Consider the following 19,739-nt stretch of genomic DNA (forward strand, 5'->3'; position numbering starts at 1 on the left):
TGTAAGTACATCACCTTCCCCCAAACAGTTGGGTAAGTCAATAAACCCTCTTCCCTTGACATGGCTGGGGTTAGCCTAGCTAGGCCAGCAGTGGGGGTTCTCTAGAGCCCTGCTTGACACCAATACTGCCCTAACTTTGCAGGGTAAACTAAGCCTGCAGCTTTTACGGCTGTCTGGTCTGACACATGGAATTATTCTGGAATCGCGGTTGCACTCCAGATTCACACCTACCTTACTCCGAAACGAGTCAAACAACACCCACTGCGGTAAGGGGCTTTGCTTATGCCTCTCTTCTCGGCTCGGGGAAGAAGGGGTGTGGGTGTGTTCGGGGGGCCGGCTGCATAATCAGTGGGTAGGGGGAGACGATTCTAGCCAATGGCGGGGTGGCAGGAGGAGAAGCGTCTGGCCAATCCCAGGGCGAGGGAGGAGCCGGGCTGAGCCTGCGTGGAGAGAAAGCTACGCAAAGACTTTCCCAGGAAGTGGGCGCTGCGCACGTGGGGCCGGAAGGTAGGTGCGGGTTTACGGCTGCTGCTGTCCTCGCCCGGGCCTGGTGCTCTGCCCGTGTCCTCACTCCCCAGTCTGGCTCGGAGCCGGGGTAGCGTGCGCGGGAGGGGGAGGCCGGGGTTTGTGCAGGCGTCCTGGGCGTGGTAACTTGGGGTGAAAGCTCCAGCAGAGCTCGGCCCTTTGGGGGGAGGGGGCGTGAAGTGGGGGATCCAGCCGCGGGCTCCTTGTGTCTGAACTGGGAAACACTCTGAGGCTGGTCGGGAGGGCTGAGGGTTTGGGGAAGACCCTGAGCTAAGTGGTTTCTGGGAAGCGAGATTTGAGAGCTCAGAAACGAGTTACGGGGGATGGGGTTTAACCAGAGATACCTTAGAACGGGGAGTGTGTTAGATAACTGGTTCTCAACCTTCCTAGACTACCCTGTCAGGAGGCTGATTTGTCTTCCGTACCCCCAAGTTTCACCTCACTTAAAAACTCCTAGCTTACAAAATCAGACATAAAAATACAGAAGTGTCATAGCACACAGAAACATTGCTGACTCTCTGATTTTTACCATATAATTATAAATCAATTGAAATATAAATATTGTACTTATATTTCAGTGTATGGTAGATATAGCAGTATAAACAACTCATATGAAATTTTAGTTTGTACTGACTTCACTAGTGCTTTTTATGTAGCCTGTTGTAAAACTAGGTAAATATCTAGATGAGTTGAAGTACCCCCAGGAAGCCCTCTGGGTAGCCCCAGGGGCATATGTACCCCTGGCTGAGAACCATTGTGTTAGAGAGACAGACAGGCAGTTGGAAGAACTGCTGTCCTAAAGGAATCACCCCTGAGGTTGCCATGCCATATGAGTAAATGTGTGTGCGTGGGGTCTGTTCTGTTTTCTTTTATCTCATTTTCCTTCCTTCTTTTCCTTTACTTACCCCACAGAGTGAACAGTACTATGGGGCGCAAACTTGATGTACTGAGGAAGGAAAAACGTGGCCCAGGGCGCAAAGCCCGCAAACAGAAGGGAGCAGAGGTAGAATTAGCCAAATTTCTTCCGACAGGTAAGTGTCTTTGTTTCCGTATCCTTTTCTACATTTTCTGCACTCCCCACACGCAATCACACCTGTAAGGGCTTGTAAATAAGGACATCGTCCTATTGTTTGTCCTCCTCCTGTTACCAGTTTCTTAATTTTCTGTCATCTTTGTTTGTTTCTAGCTACTGATAACAGTGGAAACAAATTATCCAGCCATGCACGAAAAAGGTGAGTGTACAAATACACAAATTAATTTCTCCTCTAGAGAGGATAGAATCCAAGGCACTATTTGCAATCTGGCAGACCCAAGTCCGAGTGCTGTGATGGGTCAGAGGGAGTTGTTAGGCTCTCTGATGTAAGGGGTTTTCTGTTCATTTATTCTTTTGTTCGCTTGTCCGTGTGTTTTCAGGGCTGCAAAGAGACGAATGGGGTCAGGAAAAACCCAAGCTAGGAAAAATCTGCTTCAGCTAAAGAAGCCAACAGATAAGGGGGGGATGGATGGCACCAGCACAGGTATGTGTTTAATGAGTTGACTTCAATCATTTAAAGCATTTTTCTAATGAAGAGTTCCGGATGTTCTAAGTTCTTAAATCTCACTTTCATCCTCAGCTGTGAGCAGAGCAGGAGTCTGGCATAGCTTAAGTCATTTTAAGCAGTGGACATCTCTTTCTACTGCCCCCACCTGACCTCCAGAGTGTTGTGGGCATCTTTAGTAGCTAGGGTTTTAAACACATGCATTGCACAGGACTAAGAAGTGCCTTGTAACCACCATAACTTAATTTTGGCTCAAATTAAATTTTGTAAAACCTGGATTTTTAAAACTGTGTCTCCTCAGTAACACTGGGAGCAAGCACATCAGACTTATTTTCTGCTTTCTATGCTGGTTCCCCATAAAATACAGCTTCAAATGCAATGGTCGCAGTCCTTAACCTCAGGGTGCACAATAAGCTGGGCTCAGGATACACTGAAGGATCTGGGAATTTTTGGGGACTAATCCAAAAGTGTAGAGAGAAATCTTCACAGAATCTAAGAACCACTTAATGAGGAGAATGAAGAGTTTGTATTTACGGCAGTGCCGAAGAGTATGTCTACGCTGCAGCTGCGAGTGAGCCTCCCAGCCCAGGTAGACAGAGTAGTGCTAGCTCTGCTCACTCTTGCTTGCTAAAAATAGCAGCATAAACATTACAGCACAGATGGTGGCTCAGGCTAGCCCCGCAAGTCGGAGCCTGCCCGCCCTCCTGGGTCTGAGCTTGGGTGGCGGTCTGAGCCTCTCTCCGTGCTGCAGTGTGTACGCTGCTATTTTTACTTGAGCCTAGGCTGTCAGGCACACTCCCAGCTGCAGTGTAGACATACCCTAAAGGTCCCAACCTCTTTCACAACCTCGTTGTCCTAAACGCTGTACTAACATAGTGAAAGGCACTCCCTGACTCTGAGATTACAATCTAAACAGATGAACAAAAATACTGTGACCCCCATTTTACATTTGGAAATTGAGACAGGTTCAGAGACACACAGTCTATGGTGATGTCAGGAACTGAACCCAGATCTGCAGAGTCCCAATCCAGTGCCACCTTCTACAAGACCATCCTTTCCTTAACTACTGTAAACCTCACTATTTTCCATTACAAGTATAGGACACGCTTTTGTGACCTGCCTTCACTAATACAAACTCCTACCACATCATATATTTAAAAAAAAAAAAGTTTTTTTTCCCCCTTGGAAAAAGGAAGGAACAGAGAAAGGAACAACTACATGTAACCAATGTTAGCCGCTCTACGTAACGCATTGTGAAAGGTGCTCTGGTGTTATGCTGGTAGGTGTAGTATAAGAATCTAACTTGGAAATAAGCAAGAGAAATATCATAACAAATAAATAGAATTTAAAAAATTCAGTATTAGACCTGTGAAAAAGGGATGTGTATCATAAATCCCCATTGACTGTATGTGAGGAAACTGAAGTACAGAGAATTAACTGGCCCTTTTAGCTAGAAGTTAGAATGCAGAATTCCCAGCCCTCTTATTTTGCATTGAACAGGACAAGATGCTTTTGAGGGTTGTTACAAATCATTAACCTTTTCTTCTGCCTGCAGCTGCAGAGCAGCCATCCCCACAGAAAGGAGGAAAATGCAGGGGGCCAGCAGAAGGAGCCTCTCGGGACCCTCAGCTTGGGTGCAGTAACAGATGCTCACTTTCGCTAACTCCAGCCAAGAGATCACAGCCTGCTGGGGATAATGAAGAAGAGCGTTTGGAGTCCAGTGAAAGTGAGGGAGATGAGGATGTAGATGCCTGGGAGAACATGGGGGATGACGGGAGCAATGAGGAGATGATGGATGATTATGGAGCCTCGTCCTCTGAGGAAGAGGAGGTAGGAACTCCTGACTTTCATGTCACAGTAAACACTTGAGACTTCCCCAGCTGGGGGTAGTACAGGGCTCAGACATCATGACCTTATCACTGAGATGGAGGACGCCTGGGGTGGGTGGGAGGAGTTGAAAGGCTTTATCCCCATGTGAGAGAGACCTCAAGAGTGGAGATGGGTCCAGGCATGGAATACTTGCTCCTGCCTTCACCTGCTGCTGGTCTGTATGTGCTCTCGCATAGAGTGAGTGGGTTTTACAGGGGCAGGAATGGGGGTGGCAGGGAGTTGCCATCTGATGCCATAGTTTCATTAACTCTCCCATGACTCTCTTAGCTGCTGCCCATCGAACAAGCCGCCCGGAAGCAGAAGTCTGGCAGGTGAGGGTTTCAGGAGCTGGAGGCCAGCAGGTTCTCTCCTAGGCTGGGGTGAGGCTGTCTCTTCCATCCCCCCACATTTCTAGCAAGCCTAGATTCCGAGGCCAAAAGGGACCACTGTGGTCATCTAGTCTGACCCCCGTGTTAACACAGGCCATAGAACTTCTCCAAAATAATTCTGAGAGCATGTTCCTTAGACAAACATCCAATCTTAATTTAAAAATTGCCAGTGGTGGAGAATCCACCACGACCCTTGCTAAATTGTTCCAGTGACTAATTATTCTCACCATTAAAATGTACTCCTTATTTCCAATCTAGATTTCTCTAGCTTCAGCTTCCAGCCACTGGGTTGTGTTGTGCCTTTCTCTGCTAGGTTGAAGAGCCCATTATTACATATTTGTTCCCCCTGTAGGTATTTATAAACTGTAATCCAGTCACCCCTTAACTGTCTCTTTGAGGCTATGTATTTAGCTTAACAATCAATAGAAGGCAGGTTTTCTAATCCTTGCATCATTCTCATGGCTCTTCTGAACCCTCTCCAATTTATCCCCATCCTTCTGGAACCGTGGGCACCAGAACTGGACACTTCTCTGTGGCACTTCTCTCCTTATGTGGGAGGAGGGAGAGGATGGAAGGTTCTCATGCTTAAATACAAACCCTTCCCTCTCTTGTGCTCAGGGAGGGTCTCAGTGAGGATGACAGTGAAGATGAAGAGAAGCGGTTGAGCAGCCGAAGCAAGGGGCAGGAGGAAGAGGAGGACACGGACCTGCAGCTCAATATGGAGATAGATGAGCAATTTGTGCTACCCAGTGGTGAGGAGATCGAGAGAGAGAATATCCTTCCCTCTAACGTGTGTGGTGCACATAAGCTGTGTACACGGCACAGATGAGCACCCACACTCTTGCACAGAACCATGTTGGGTTCTACATGTGTGTTGCATAGCGGAGGTGTATTGGTTATGATAGGCTGCACTAGTGTATCACAGGAGCCATATCACCTGCATGTGTTCGATTGTGCTTGTGTGTTGTTGGGGGGAGAGGGGAACTAGCACACTCCAGCATAACAGCAGAGGCATTTGTGATGCCATATGTGTAGCCTGAAAGTCATGCTCTAGAGGCACCTGTGCATTACATGTCATGGTATGCACACAATATTCACATTTGAGCAATGCCCAGGGTCGCGTGACTCTTCTTTTTCTTGATTCCTTAACTGCCTCATTACCTGCTGAGCCACCTGACCTGCACCTTGTTCATCAACGTATCAAGGACAATGTGGAGGTGCTGCAGGACTTCAGGGTGAAGCGGGAGGCAGGACGTGCCCGGCAGGAGTACCTCGCATTGCTACGCCAGGACCTTGCTGCCTACTATTCCTACAGTGACTTCTTGCTTAAGAAGCTCATGGAGCTCTTCCCTCTCCCTGAGGTATGAACCCCGCCCAGGTCCAGGTATTCACCCAGCCTACATCCACACTGACTGGTGTTCACCCGTCTGCCCACCCAATTCCCAGATATGGGCCTGACTTCCTTGCCGCCTTCGCCTGTTCTTTATCTTATTTTCTTTTCTCCCCTTCCTCCCCTGGAGAATAGCTACGGTACCTGTATTTAAGAAAGGGGGAAGAAAGTAACCTGGGCGATTACAGACCTTGTAGTCCAGGGGTAGGCAACCTATGGCACGTGCGCCAAAGGCGGCATGCAAGCTGATTTTCAGTGTCACTCTCACTGCCCGGGTCCTGGCCACCGGTCTGGGGGGCTCTGCATTTTAATTTAATTTTAAATGAAGCTTCTTACACATTTTTAAAACCTTATTTGCTTTACATACAACAATAGTTTAGTTATATATTATAGACTTATAGAAAGAGACCTTCTAAAAACATTAAAATGTATTACTGGCACGCGAAACCTTAACTCGGCACACCACTTCTGAAAGGTTGCCGACCCCTGTTGTAGTCTGACCTCAGTAGCATGCAGGGCTTTAGAGCAAATTGTGAAGAAAAGAATAATTAAATTTATCTAAATAGATCTAATATACCTGGGCTTTGGTAAAATGTTTGACACGGTACCACATGGGACATTGTTAGTTAAATTAGGAAAGATGGGGATCAGTCGAACCATTGTCAGGTGGATAAGGAACTGGCTAAAGCAGAGAAGGCAACAAGTTGTGCTGAAAGGTGAACTATCGGACTGGACGGGGGTTACTGATGGAGTTCCTCAAGGATTGGTTTTGGGACCTCTCATATTTTAATATTTTTATTAATGACTTTGGCACAAAAAATAGAATGCTAATGAAATTTGCTGCTGCTAAAGTTGGGAGACATGGTCAGTACAGAGGAGGTTCAGAATATTATACAGGAACAGGATGACCTTAAAAACTGGAGTAACAGAAACGGGATGAAATTTAATAGTACAAAGTGCAAGTTCATGCACATAGGGTCTAATAAGAATGTCTGCTATAAGCTGGGTGCTCATCAGTTGGAAGCAACAGAGGAGGAGAGCGACTTGGGTGTATGGGCCGATCACAGGTGACTGAGCCACCAACATGATGCGGCTGTGAAAAAGGCTAGGATGTGAGGCGAGGCATTTCCAGTAAAGATAGGGAAGTATTAATGCCATAATACAAGGCACTAGTGAGACCTCATATGGAATGTTGTGTACAGTTCTGGTCACCCATGTTCAAAAAAGATTAATTTAAACGGGGAATGGAGGGCTTATCTCAGGGGTAGGCAACCTATGGCACGCGAGCTGATTTTCAGTGGCACTCACACTGCCCGGGTCCTGGCCACCAGTCCGGGGGGCTCTGCATTTTAATTTAATTTTAAATGAAGCTTCTTAAGTAAATAAGGTTTTTAAAATGTTTTACATACAACAGTTTATTTATATATTATAGACTTATAGAAAGAGACCTTCTAAAAACATTAAAATGTATTACTGGCACGTGAAACCTTAAATTAGAGTGAATAAATGAAGACTCGGCACACCACTTCTGAAAGGTTGCTGACCCCTGGCTTATTTTATGAGAGGAAATTGGAAGAGTTTGGCTTGTTAGCAAAACAAAGGCTGAGGGGATATGATTGCGCTATACACATACATAGGGGGTAGACACCAGGGAGGGTGAAGAGCTATTTAAGTTAAAGGACAATGTTGGCACAAAAACAAGTGGCTATAAACTGGCTGTGAACAAATTCAAGCTGGAAATTAGAAGGAGGTTTCTAACCATCAGAGGATAGGTTCTGGAACAGATTCTAGAAGTTATGGGGGAAAACGAGAGTTGGACAAATTTATCAGTGGAATTATATGGCGGGGTGCAGGTCTCGGCAGTCCTGGAGGTTCCTTCTGGTTCATGTCAGATGTTTCTAAAATCTCATGCTTCAGGATTTCAGCTGGTCACCTGCAGGGGTCAGGAAGGGACTCCCTCCCTGGCAATGTATTCTGGTTTTTGTTTGTTTGTTTTCTTCCCCCTCCTTCTGAAGCATCAGAGATGGCCACAGCTGGAGAAGGGGCAGTGGACAGGGTGGGCCAAGGCTCAGAGGTGGTATTGATCATTGTCTCTCTGGTGCTTGGCTGACTGGTTCTTGCTACATGCTCAGGGTCTAATTGATCACCTTATGTGAGTTTGGGAAGGAATTTTCCCCCAGCTCAGATTAGCAGTGACCTAGCGGGAGGGAGGGTTTGTCTTCCTCTGCAGCATGTGAGTGTGGATCATTTGCCAGGATTATCTGGGTATATCTCCCGTAATTGCTTCCCTGCCACTGCACAGGCCTCAGGCATTGGTGCATCTTGGTTCCCCTGTTCTCTGCTTGTAGCACACAACAGTCTAGTCTCCTGACAGTTGTAATACTTTACTCTAATTTTGGTTGTTGGGCGTAGCGTGCAAGTAGTGGGAGGAGTTGGTGGCCTGTGATGTACAGGAAGACAGACTAGGTGATCTGGTGGTGCCTTCTGGCCCTAAACTCTGACTCTATCTCCAGCTGGTCAACTTCTTAGAATCTAATGAGGTTCCTCGCCCCATGACACTTCGTACCAACACACTGAAAACACGGCGACGAGACCTGGCACAGGTGAGCAAAGCATCATGGTCCCTCAACCTCTGTCCCAGTTATGGAGCAAAGATCCCACCCCTCTGTCTTCATCCTTCAGGCTCTGATTAATCGCGGTGTGAATCTTGACCCCCTGGGGAAGTGGTCGAAAACTGGGCTTGTTGTCTACGACTCCTCTGTGCCCATCGGTGAGAAACTGACCCTCCCTTCGCAGGGCTGAGCTGACTGACTCATTTTTTTAGCTGCTTCTCCTCTTCTCATGGCTCTGTTCTTCACCCCTCCTCTCTTTCTCTCCCCTCCCCCCCCACCCCCTCCAAGGTGCCACCCCTGAGTACCTGGCTGGACACTACATGCTACAAGGAGCTTCCAGCCTCCTCCCTGTCATGGCTCTGGCCCCCCAAGAGAATGAACGCATCCTGGACATGTGCTGTGCCCCAGGAGGCAAGACCAGCTACATAGGTACCTGACTGCGGGGGGGGTGAGGGTGAGGGAGGGACCAAGGCTCTGGAGTTTGGGAGGAGAGCCTGGGGGAAAGAGGTCTGTGGGGACACCTGGGGGCAGGGAAATAGGGGGAGCTGGGGGATGGGTTGCCTGGTAGGAGGGAGAAGCAGTGAGGGGCCCACTGGGGAAGGGGAGGGGGGGTTATTCCTACTGCTGATTGGGAGGGGGTGGGGCTGCACATTGTCTGGGTCTTGATGTAACCTTCATCCCCTGACAGCTCAGCTGATGAAGAACACAGGTGTGATCCTGGCCAACGACAGCAGTGCTGAGCGGCTGCGCAGTGTGGTGGGGAACCTGCACCGTCTGGGAGTCACCAATGCTGTCTTGAGCCACTGCGATGGACGCCAGTTCCCCAAGGTACGCAGCCACTGGGTAGTTTCATGTTTGCTGTGGCCATCACAAGGCTTCATGGAATCCATCTGTGCTCTCCTTGACTGTGTGCAGCGGGTGGGTGACTCACAAGAAAGGAATGCACATGGGGTGGGGGAGAAGGCAATGGGGCATCTCTTCTCCCCCTCCCCCCCATTTCCCCTTTTCTGCTGTTGTTCTGTTCCCCTTGTTATCCTGTCAATGGAATTGAGGCCAAGACCTCTGTCTCTCCACCCACCTCTAGGTGCTGGGTGGGTTTGACCGTGTCCTCCTTGATGCTCCCTGCAGTGGCACAGGTGTCATCTCCAAGGACCCTGCTGTCAAAACCAACAAGGTGAGCAGCCTGGGCAGGGGCGGCTCAGGAGAAGTGGGAAGGAGCTTGGGTGATTTGTGGTGTAGTGCAGGGGTTCTCAAACTTTTTCCTTCTGAGGCCCCACGCAACATGCTATTAAAAATTCCATTGCCCACCTGTGCAACAATTTTTTGTCAGTAGATTAAAAGCCAGGGCCGAGCCGGTGTTAGGGGGTAGCAAGGAGAGCGATTGCCCAGCCACAAGGGGCCCCACCAAGCTACGTTGGTTGGTTGGGCTTCTGCTTGAGCCCTGGGAGGAGGGGCTCGGGCTTCGGCTTTCTGCCCTGGGCCCCAGTGAATTTAACACTGGCCCTGATCTCTGGCTTATTCTGGGGGGTGGGGGGGGGGCACAAGTCCCCCTGAAACTTGCTTGTGCCCCCCCCCCCCCCCCGGAGGGCCCCTGGTTGAAAACTGCTGGTGTAGGGTACAGAGTGAGATGTGAACTTGCCTGCAGGCCATGGAAGAGCGGGGCTTCTGGACTCTTGTCCTTGCACCAAGATGTCTGGACCAGAGAAACCTGAAGAAATTGACCTGTCTCCCTCGCACACACTGTTCTGGGACCAGATTTAGGGGTAGAAGCCCAACTGAGTCCTGCTACCTCACCACCGGTGGCTCTTGCTCTCATCACACCTCCATTTGCAGCAGGCACAGAGGGTGCAGTGAGCTAGGCCAGGGGAAGGAGTGGATCAGCATAGCTCAAGTGTTCTAACCCCCTCTGTGTCTCTCAGGATGAGAGGGATGTCCTGCGTTGTGCTCATCTGCAGAAGGAGCTGATTCTCAGTGCTATTGACTCAGTCAATGCTGCCTCAGAGACGGGGGGCTACATAGTGTACTGTACCTGCTCCATCATGGTGAGTTCCCTTTGGGTGCCAGGCAGCTGACCCGTGTGCTGGGGGAGCTCTCATTCAGAGAGTCTCCACAGAGTCTGTCTCTAATGCTTCGTCTCTGGCAGGTGGAAGAGAATGAGTGGGTTGTGGATTATGCCCTGAAGAAACGCAATGTTCGCTTGGTGCCCACAGGGCTGGACTTTGGCAAGGAAGGATTCACCAGGTGTGTGTTAAGTCTCTAGGGGCTGTGGGGAGGAGGGAAGCTTGCTCTGTTTTTAGCCCTCAGACTTCAATTGGGAAACTAATATTTCCTCTTCTCTCTCCCCTCAGGTTCAAGGACCGTCGCTTCCACCCATCCCTCAAATCCACACGGCGTTTCTACCCTCACACCCACAACATGGATGGGTTCTTCATCGCCAAGCTCAAGAAATTTTCTAATGCCATCCCCAAAATGCAGAAAGGTAACTGAACTCCAGAGCTGCGCTATGCTATCTTGCTCATGTACAATGCTGGCTGGTTTGGAGCAGCAGAGAGCTCGCCATCCAGGCAGCACTGCTTGCTCACCACAACATCTTCTGCACTTTCCTCTCTGACTCTCTTGTTTCTTCTTCTAGATGAGGAATCTATTGTGGAAACAGCAAGTCCAGCATCTGCTCTGGAAGTAGATGCAGAGCCACAGCTTAAAAGGAAGAAACTTGAGAGGTTGAAAGTCACCGTGGGGCAGAAGAAGCAGCAGCAGCCCCCTTCAAAGGGAGGTTCTGTGCAAAGGCATAAGAGGCCCTCTCCCCGGCATCTAGGAGCTCGGCCACCGGCCAGGAAGCGGCATAGAGTGCACCGGAATAGACAATAAGAGGGACTGCCTCTCTGGGCTTTGGTGTCTGATTCCATGAGAGTTGCAGGGATGGGGCATTCTCCTTGAAGGCTGAAGGTCAGGGACTCTCCAGATTCCACCCATGTAGGGTTGTTTTTCGCCATCTTGTGCAGTGAGTGTCTGGGACAACTATTGCTCCTATAGAGGGAGCATTTTTTGGACTTTATTCTTGCAGCCCAGTGTACTTCCCCCAGCATGGGGTTGGGGTACTGGATTGATAGATCCTGATTCATTAAAGATTTATACTTTGATCAAATTCTCTCTCTCCCTGCATGTCTAAGGCAGGAATTTATTTCAGTGTAGTGTAACTGGACCCTGCAGTAAATGTTCAGCTGTAGCCACTTGTTCTTGTGCTGCACTGTGGCCTCTCCCTCTGTACTTGGCTTCCATTGTTCTGTCCTCCCATCACTCTCCCTCACTGCCTCTTTGCTTTCTGTCCTGCCCTTATTCTGACCCTCCCGTTTCCCAATCTTCAGTCGCCCACTCCAGTCACTTCACCCCTCCTTCCCAAACCTTTCCCTTGTGCCCCTTTCTTTCACTCCTGGGCCAGTGATGGGGGCTGCCCTACAGCCTGGGTTTTGTACAGTTTGGTTGCCTCTTCACCCACCCTCTGGCTGCTGTGGCTCAGTAAGTGGGGCTAGCAAAGGATGGAAGGGAATTGCTTCTGCTGGAAGGCTACTAACCTTCGTTCAAACCCCGGCAACTGCCCTATGCCTAGTACATGTCAGCCCAGCTCCCTGTGCTCTGGAAGCCCTTTTTGCGAGTAGCCCTGCAAATGGGCTCATGCCTGAAGAGGGGATAGTAGCCAGTTTTTCCCATCGCAGCAGTGAGCAGGCCTTGTTTTGGAGGCAGCTTTACTAGTAAACTTTTTCTCCACACTGATAAGCATAGATAAGGCTGTCCAGCCCCCCTCTCCTACATATCTGAAGTAGTCTTCTTCCTGCATGAGCCTGGCATACAGGAGCCCTGAGCTTAATTCTCATTGCTGCTATTGCCGTGCTCTGCAGCTTTTGGTGAGTTCCTGCCCTGATTCTCCATCTCTAACCTTAGGCTAGTGGGAGGGACTGACCTAACAGTGGGTGATGAAATCAAATTCATCCATGTCTGAAGTGTCCCCCTCCCCTTCCCCACATACTGAGACTTAAACAAATCAGTCTTCCTTTAGTGCCCTGTGGGATCATCCTCTAGGGCTCCTAGTCCCTAGCGCCTTAAGCAAGGGGGTTCCAGGACCTTCCTGGGGGAGATGACCCATTCGCCAACATAATACACCCCTCAACACCGGTAAGTGAGTCATGAGTTCCAGTTAGAGCTCTCCTGGGTTAGCTCCTAGTTGCAGTCTGGCCTGTTTGGATGGCAGGTTCCTGCTGAAGTATAACAAGATTTTAGCTCAAGCCTTGGCTCTCACCTTTGGTTCCTGAATCTCTTTCTACATCATAGACTTGCCCTTGGGGATTCAGTGCCACTATGATGAGGAATTCAGCTTAAATGTCTAAGTCCTGGTCTACACTACATGCTCACGTTGGTATAACGTCGCTGAGGGGGGTGAATAATCCACACCCCTGAGTGATGCAGTTATACCCACCTAACTCCTGGCACAGGGGACCTGACTCCCAGTTTCTCCTATCGATATAGCTACTGCCTCTTGGGGAGGTAGAGTCCTGTGCCAACGGGAGAAGTTCTCCCACACATGTGGGTAGCATCTTCACTAAGCGCTACACTGGTGCACCTGCAGTGCTGTGTAGACAAGCCCTCAGTCAGCACCAGGGCCTGTGAATCTTCTGCACCTAGATGAGGTGTGGAATCTCCTCCAGGAGACTCCTCTTTATCCTTCAGGTGGGCACTGCCCCCCTTCTGCCCCCCAAAAGGTCTAAGCCTTTGTCAGCTTGTGTCCTTTTCATGTGTGTGGTTCCTAAAGGGTCTTCTGTGCACTGATGGAGCCTCAGACTCTCCTGGCAAGATTAGAGAGGGGGGGATGGTTTTGCCCAAGGTCACAGTTCAATATAGGAACCAACATTTCTAAGGCCCAGCCTGCTCTGAATTAACCCAGTAGAACTCTCTTTCCTTAAAGAGCTGGGAATCAAATGCAGATGGCCTGACTCCACCATGTAACTGAGCTTCTGCCTGCCCAGCTAATTACTGAATTATCTCCCCTCCCAGACTCAGAAATGTGTGCCTGCATTTGCCAGCAGTTTCTGTGCTATTGTCTCTCCCACATATTAAACCTGACGGTTACGAATCCCTTGGCTGTGACTCCAGTTCCTCTTGGAATGCTGAACAACGGAATGAGGTGAGACTGAGCAAAGGGAAAGGAGCTGAGGAGACAAAAATAGCCACTAAATCTAGTAGAGGATGACTTCCAGATCTCTTGTATAAACTGCTCGAAGGCCAAGATTGGTTTAGAGAAGCAATTTCTTGACACCTTAAGTGTTTCTTGGAACAGTTAGTGCTTGAGCAAGGGATGAGGCAGTTAAAATTTAAGTGACATACAGGGGTTTGTTCAAGGAGTAGCTGTAGTTGAACCATTAAGTAATAGTGACCGCATTATCAGTGAGATTTAACATCCCCAGGGGAGGAAAGGTCCCAAAGCGAGGTATGGTGACATGGCACTGTAGAAAGGGAGATTTTAATAAAATGAAGCTAGTCAAAAAGGCTGTACCATCAAATGTACAAATGAAATCCTTGGGTTCATCAGGGAGGCTACCTAAGCAGCTACCATAAGTAGCAGGATAACCCCTAAATAAGGCAGGATGGCAAAAGGGCAAGGGTCAAAGGTTGATTGAGCCAACCAGGCATCCTTCCAAAAATGGAAATCCAAGCCCTGGAAACCAGCAGAAAGGAGCTGGAACTGCAGCAGGTAGAAGGAAAGTACAAATAGCCAACCCCTCACCAGTGGAGAACATTTTTCAGTGTATGTTAAGCAGGGAGATGGCCAGGGAATGGGGGGATATGCTGGACTATCAAGAAACAAATTAAGGACTGTCAGGATGGCCCTGCCTGGAGTGCCCTCCTGCAGTAGTCCACAGCACTCTGTTTCCTTCCCTCAGAATCCCCAGGAATAGTCCAAACATTCTGTGTGCAAATAGTCCTGAGGAGTTATTACAACTGTTACCTGAAATTGGGCCAGCTAGTAAGCTTAGGGAGGACTAATGACCCACCAGAGTTTGGCAGAAAGGAGCACGTTTATTATACTGATAGCTAAGCTCAAAAGAAGTGGGGAGAGGTCACACTCTCGCTCCCAGGACAGGCACGGCACTGGAGATGTCAGGATCCTTCAAGGTAAGTGTCCCACAGCACAGCGATAGACGGTGCAATGAAGGTAAGTCTTCCCGAGGCACAATGAAATGCAACGCGGTGAACCACTGGCCAGGCGGTCCGGGCGAAGGGCCTTTACGGGAGATACAATCTTGTGAGTGCACTCCCGAGCACATGTCCCCTTCCTCTTTTAAGGACCTGCTCCTCATGGCCTGCGACTAGAGATGACTTGGCTGTGTCTGGTTGATCACACTCCACCTCGGATAGTGTCCATGCATTGGGTGTGTGAGTGCTGCCTCATTAGAGTCCCAGACACTTTGTCTACCTGGAAGCTCTTCTGATATTCCAGCTGTTCAAGCAGCCCCTTCATTCCAGGAGGGAGGGGGAGGGGGAAAGCCACTTTACAGATATTCAAAGAGGGAGAGGAGACAAAGGGGGGGGGGGGGGGGCTGTAACGGACCTTTTGAACATACAGGTTATACAGAGCACTGCTGCTCCTACAACACTCCGCCCCTTGATCTATGATCATTACAGTAGTTGTTGCCGTTGTAGGGCACAGGTGATCTGTTGCAAACAAACCAAACAATCCTAACCAGGTGAATATAACTAAAATCATTACAATTGACTAAACACCAGATATAACAAACACAAATGCAAACAATCATAATAATTAGGAATATAATAAAACCATCACCATTACAACAATTGGGTACATTGACAAACAAAATAGGGCCCAAGTTTGATGCTGCACTAGCCATCAAACAATAAATGTCAACCCTAACCCTTAAGTACACACAACAAATAAGATTTGTAGGAGTACCACAGTTGTCATGCAAGGTTAAACTGATTTGGAAGATACATAGTAACAGAGAACTTGGTGAAATTGCTGATACTTAAACTAACATCTAGTTGCTAAAACGTTGCAGAATCCCCTATTACTAACAGTTGTTCTCAAGAGGTCTCGGGGGGTGGGGAGGGAACAGACCCAAGACCTGAAAAACGGGGCCCTACAATCACGGACCAAGGTCAAAAATCCCACTAGAGGGTGATAATGCATGTTACAGGTTATGGGGGCCGATGAACTACCCTTCAGGGCTTGGGAAAGTAGAACCAGCGTGCATAGAGGAAAGTGTGGAATTAACAATACAAGAAAATGTATCATCAACAACAAAATGATTATTAGAGAACCTAACAAAAAATAAACCTGATGCAGTGGGGACCAAAGTCTTTTGGACAGAGGTGGATGTGATTGATAATTTGGTTGGAGATGAGGGGAAGTAGAGAGAGGAAATGGTATTTACCCTGTCTAGTATAGTATTCCCTCTCTCTCTCTGGATCCAATGCTAGCACAGGACACCCACCAGAGACAGACACAGAACATGCAACACAGACTTTGTCGCTACACTATAACTATGGTATTTTTATAACTCTTCAGCTGGTACCAGCTCTCCTGATGATCCGGTTCAGAGGCTGAAAGATAGAAGCTTAGAAACAAATTAGCACAGGTGGGGTGACGAGAGCAGCCTGACGGACTGCATCCAGCAGGGCTTCCACATCCGCGGGTTCCCACCTCCTGATCGCCTGCTGTACGTGGACTGAGAAGGGTCTCTCAGTTCCTCAATTCCTCCAGACGCAGGGCTATTTGAGCTATGTTCGGGGGTACCTGCCCTCCTGCTGTGGCAGCCACACAAGCATTCCAGGAGAACCCTTCTCTCTATGAACCGGACAGGGTCTTCCCTGGGTGCAGCAACCGCCGAGACAAACTCTGCCAACAATGCGCTATGGCAGGCGCCATCCCTGCCAACTTATCAAAGATATTATTGTATGTGGCATGACCGGCTTGCTGACGAGCTGCCCCTGCTAAATCTCCTCCCAACCCGGACGCGGCTTTTAACACCCGTCGGGTCTCAGCTAGGTTCTGACCCTGATCCAAACACAGGGGCACCATATCCTAGGCCCACCTGCTGAACCTGGAGCGCAAGGGGCCACCCAGGGTTTTTGCTAACTATTGCTTGCGTGGGAGTCAACTCGGTCTCTGCCACAGTGTGTCCGGTACTTGGGGCTGCTCCGCCCCCTGCAGGTGCAGGCCCATAGTTTCAGACCACCCTCCGGACTGCCACAACACGGTGTCCGGGGTCCAGATCCGGGGGATCCGGCTCATACCAGATATCCCCATCCCAATCATCATATGATCCCGCACCCCCCTGGGCTTTCACCCCAACGGCAGTGACCCAGGCTGAATAAGCTCCCCGGACCCTGTTCTCCCAGACAGACCCTTCCTGGACCAGATCCTTCAGGCAGGTAACTGCCTGGCTCAGAGCGGCATTCTCTACTTCCCCCTACTCCCACTCCTCCTCTGCTGCCATCACCTGTACTGTGGCTACAGAGAGGGAAGACTCCTGGGTGCTAGCAGTCAGAGCCTGCGCCTTGCACATATCCCATTCCTTCTCCAGCTCATTACATCGGTCCCTGAGTGAATCTATTTCAGTGGCAAGCTGACTCTTTGCCACCTGCCATTGCCAGCCTGCTTGCCACAGCAGCCAGGCAGCTGCACAATCCAGTCCCACCTTATCTGGACCGTATATAAATACATATTTATTCAACATGAGCTCTAGTTCAGGAATTGTACTCCCAGGTGGAACTGCCCCTGGCATCCAGGGGTCTGCCCCTTTCTTTTGGAGCCATTCTAACAACACCCTGGGCAGCGGTGCTGCTCCCCAGGGGGCGGGGGGGGGGAGTCTCCTCGCTCGGGCTGCTTCGCCTTTTTATTTCCATTGCCCCACAGTGGCATACTTAGTAGCAGCGTCCTTTTCTCCCTGCAGTGGGTTGCTAACCTACCACTTTTTACACAGGCTCGAGCCGGACCCACTCAAGAGGCTACCGGGGGGCACCAGGGGACCCCTACTCTTGGGTCAAATCCTCCACTAAGCTGCCTGCATTCTCCGCCAGTAATGTTAACCAAAATTGGGTCAGCTAGTAAGCTTAGGGAGGACTAATGACCCACCAGAGTTTGGCAGAAAGCACATTTATTATACTGATAGCTAAGCTCAAAGGAAGGGGGGGAGGGAGGTCACACTCATGCTCCCAGGACAGGCACGGCGCTGGAGATGTCAGGATCCTTCAAGGTAAGTGTCCCACAGCACAGCGATGGATGGTGCGATGAAGGTAAGTCTTCCCGAGGCATGATGGAATGCAACGTGGCAAACCACTGGCCAGGTGATCTGGGCGAAGGGCCTTTACAGGAGGTACAATCTTGTGAGTGCACTCCTGAGTACATGTCCCCTTTCCCTTTTAAGGACCTGCTCCTCATGGCCTGCAACTAAAGATGACTTGGCCACGTCTGGTTGGTCACAGTCCACCTCGGACAGTGTCCATGCAGTGTCCATGCATTGTGTGTGTGAGCGCTGCCTAATTAGAGTCCCAGACACCTTGTCTACCTGGGAGCTCTTCTGATCTTCCAGCTGTTCAAGCAGCCCATTCATCCCACAAGCATTCCAGGAGGGAGGGGGAGGGGGAAAGCCACTTCACAGGTATTCAAAGAGGGAGAGGAGACAAAAAAGGGGGGGAGGTGTAACAGACCTTTTGAACATACAGATTATACAGAGCATACAGATAACTGTTGCTTCTACAACAACAGCCACCCCCATGCACGTAAACCATACCCCAAGTCTCATAGCTGTAGTCCAGAGAGCACATCGCATAGAGTCCCAGCGTCTCTCAGCACGCCCCAACTTTCTAGTGTAACTTGTGTCCCTCACTACACCTCAGCCTCAGGCTTCAGCCCTCTTTGGCTCAAATAGCCTGCAAGCATATTCCCTCTGCTGTTCTTCACCTTTTAGCCATCTCACAGGTTCTCTGGACATGGCTCTCTAGCAGGGCCGGCGCAACCCATTAGGCGACCTAGGTGTTCGCCTAGGGTGCTACAATTTGGGGGGCAGCGACCGCGGTGGTATTTCGACAGCGGGACCTTCTGCTGCCTCTGTGGGGGGCGGCATTTTGGGGTGGGACCTTCCGCCGCCTATGGTGGCAGAAAAGCTGGCGGCGCTCCTGCTCTCTAGCTGAGGAAGGCCAGCCAGCTAGCCAGCCAGCCCTTCATTGGCTTCCTAAGCTTCAGCCTCCCAGCACTGACTTTCACTCTTGAAAGTCAGCAGGCTAGCCCCTCTCCTGGCTTCCTGAGAAATCCCCCCCTTTCCCCAGGAGGGCTTGTAGAGAACTCTGAAGCTTTCCACAGAGACTGCCAGCCCTAGCTCACCAGGTCTCCTTCCTCCTAGGTTTTCCCTGGTCCTTTATAGCCCTGCTCTCTTAATTGTACCTGTTCTGCCTGGCACAGGGGTGGTGGACCTGCGTCATTTACAGGGGCCAGCCATGCTGTGATGAAGACATTGTGGAGATGCATATCATTTCTTTGGTCAGTCTTTACCACAGAGGATGTTACGAGATACCTGCTGTTTTGTGGTAATAACGCTGAGGCTCTGGCAAAAATTGAAGTTGCAAAAGAAAAGATGCTGGAGCAAACTGAAAAATGAACAAGCAACTAGTTAACTGGAGTGGATGATGGGTTAAAAGAATATTGTTAAGGCTGCAAAGTCAGGAATACATAAGTTAGAAAGTGTCATAATTAAGGCTGCCTGTGTGACTTTAATTCGCCCTCCTCCCTTAGGCTGATGCATTATGGTACAGTCTTTATGTATGTATGTGTGATCACATACTATTATTTCTATAGCATCCCTTGCCTCATTCAGTGCACATGATGGACCTGTTCTGTGTGGCGAAGGAAACTGCTGTCTGTAGGACCCCCCCATCTTATTTGTTGCAGAAAGGATTGCAGGGAGAGAAAGGATGGTCTCATGGCAGCTGAATACTGCCCTGGAGAGTTTTATTCTTGCCTCTATGTGAGGCTGGGCAAGTCACAGCAACCAGACTTTTCACAGGTGGTTGCTAATTGTGTGCTCACTTTCTGGGTCTCATTTGCAGAAGTGCTGGATTTTGATCAGTGTAGCTCTAAGTACTCTGAAAAATCAAGTCCTCGGTATCTCAAATTGGGCACCTAAAATTAGTGGGCACTTCTGACCTTAAACTCTGTGCTTTAGTCCCCTGTCTGTAAAAGGGGGATAAAACCCCTTCATCTCACAGGGCTGTTGTAAAGATAAAGTAAAGTTTGTGAAGCATTTGGCTATTATAGTGATGAGAGCTGCAGAAAAGCCCATGAGGAAATACATAATTTTTGTCTTCAGAGCAGGGTTTGAACAGTGTGCAGTGAATGAGGCATAGGGCT

General features: G+C 49.5%; 1 protein-coding gene across 1 annotated transcript; it reads left to right on the forward strand.

Moving 5' to 3' along the window:
* The first annotated feature begins 463 nt into the window (after positions 1-463).
* NOP2 (NOP2 nucleolar protein) lies at positions 464-11,468 on the forward strand. Its single transcript, XM_065403653.1, has 17 exons — positions 464-507; positions 1,438-1,556; positions 1,712-1,757; positions 1,939-2,042; positions 3,619-3,893; positions 4,221-4,264; positions 4,940-5,094; positions 5,483-5,682; positions 8,225-8,314; positions 8,394-8,481; positions 8,612-8,752; positions 9,012-9,151; positions 9,408-9,497; positions 10,243-10,365; positions 10,467-10,564; positions 10,672-10,802; positions 10,956-11,468. The coding sequence occupies exons 2-17, from the start codon at positions 1,451-1,453 to the stop codon at positions 11,189-11,191; spliced, it is 2,067 nt and encodes a 688-aa protein (XP_065259725.1). The 5' UTR covers positions 464-507; positions 1,438-1,450; the 3' UTR covers positions 11,192-11,468.
* The last annotated feature ends 8,271 nt before the right edge of the window (positions 11,469-19,739 follow it).

The sequence above is a fragment of the Emys orbicularis genome, chromosome 1, assembly GCF_028017835.1.
Source record: "Emys orbicularis isolate rEmyOrb1 chromosome 1, rEmyOrb1.hap1, whole genome shotgun sequence".
NCBI classification, from domain to species: domain Eukaryota; kingdom Metazoa; phylum Chordata; order Testudines; family Emydidae; genus Emys; species Emys orbicularis.

Coding starts and splice junctions, on each gene's coding strand:
- NOP2 (XM_065403653.1), top strand. CDS start 1,451: ATGGGGCGCAAACTTGATGTACTGAGGAAGGAAAAACGTGGCCCAGGG. Junction 2,043..3,618: donor GATGGATGGCACCAGCACAG/GTATGTGTTTAA, acceptor TTCTGCCTGCAG/CTGCAGAGCAGCCATCCCCA. Junction 8,753..9,011: donor AGGCAAGACCAGCTACATAG/GTACCTGACTGC, acceptor ATCCCCTGACAG/CTCAGCTGATGAAGAACACA.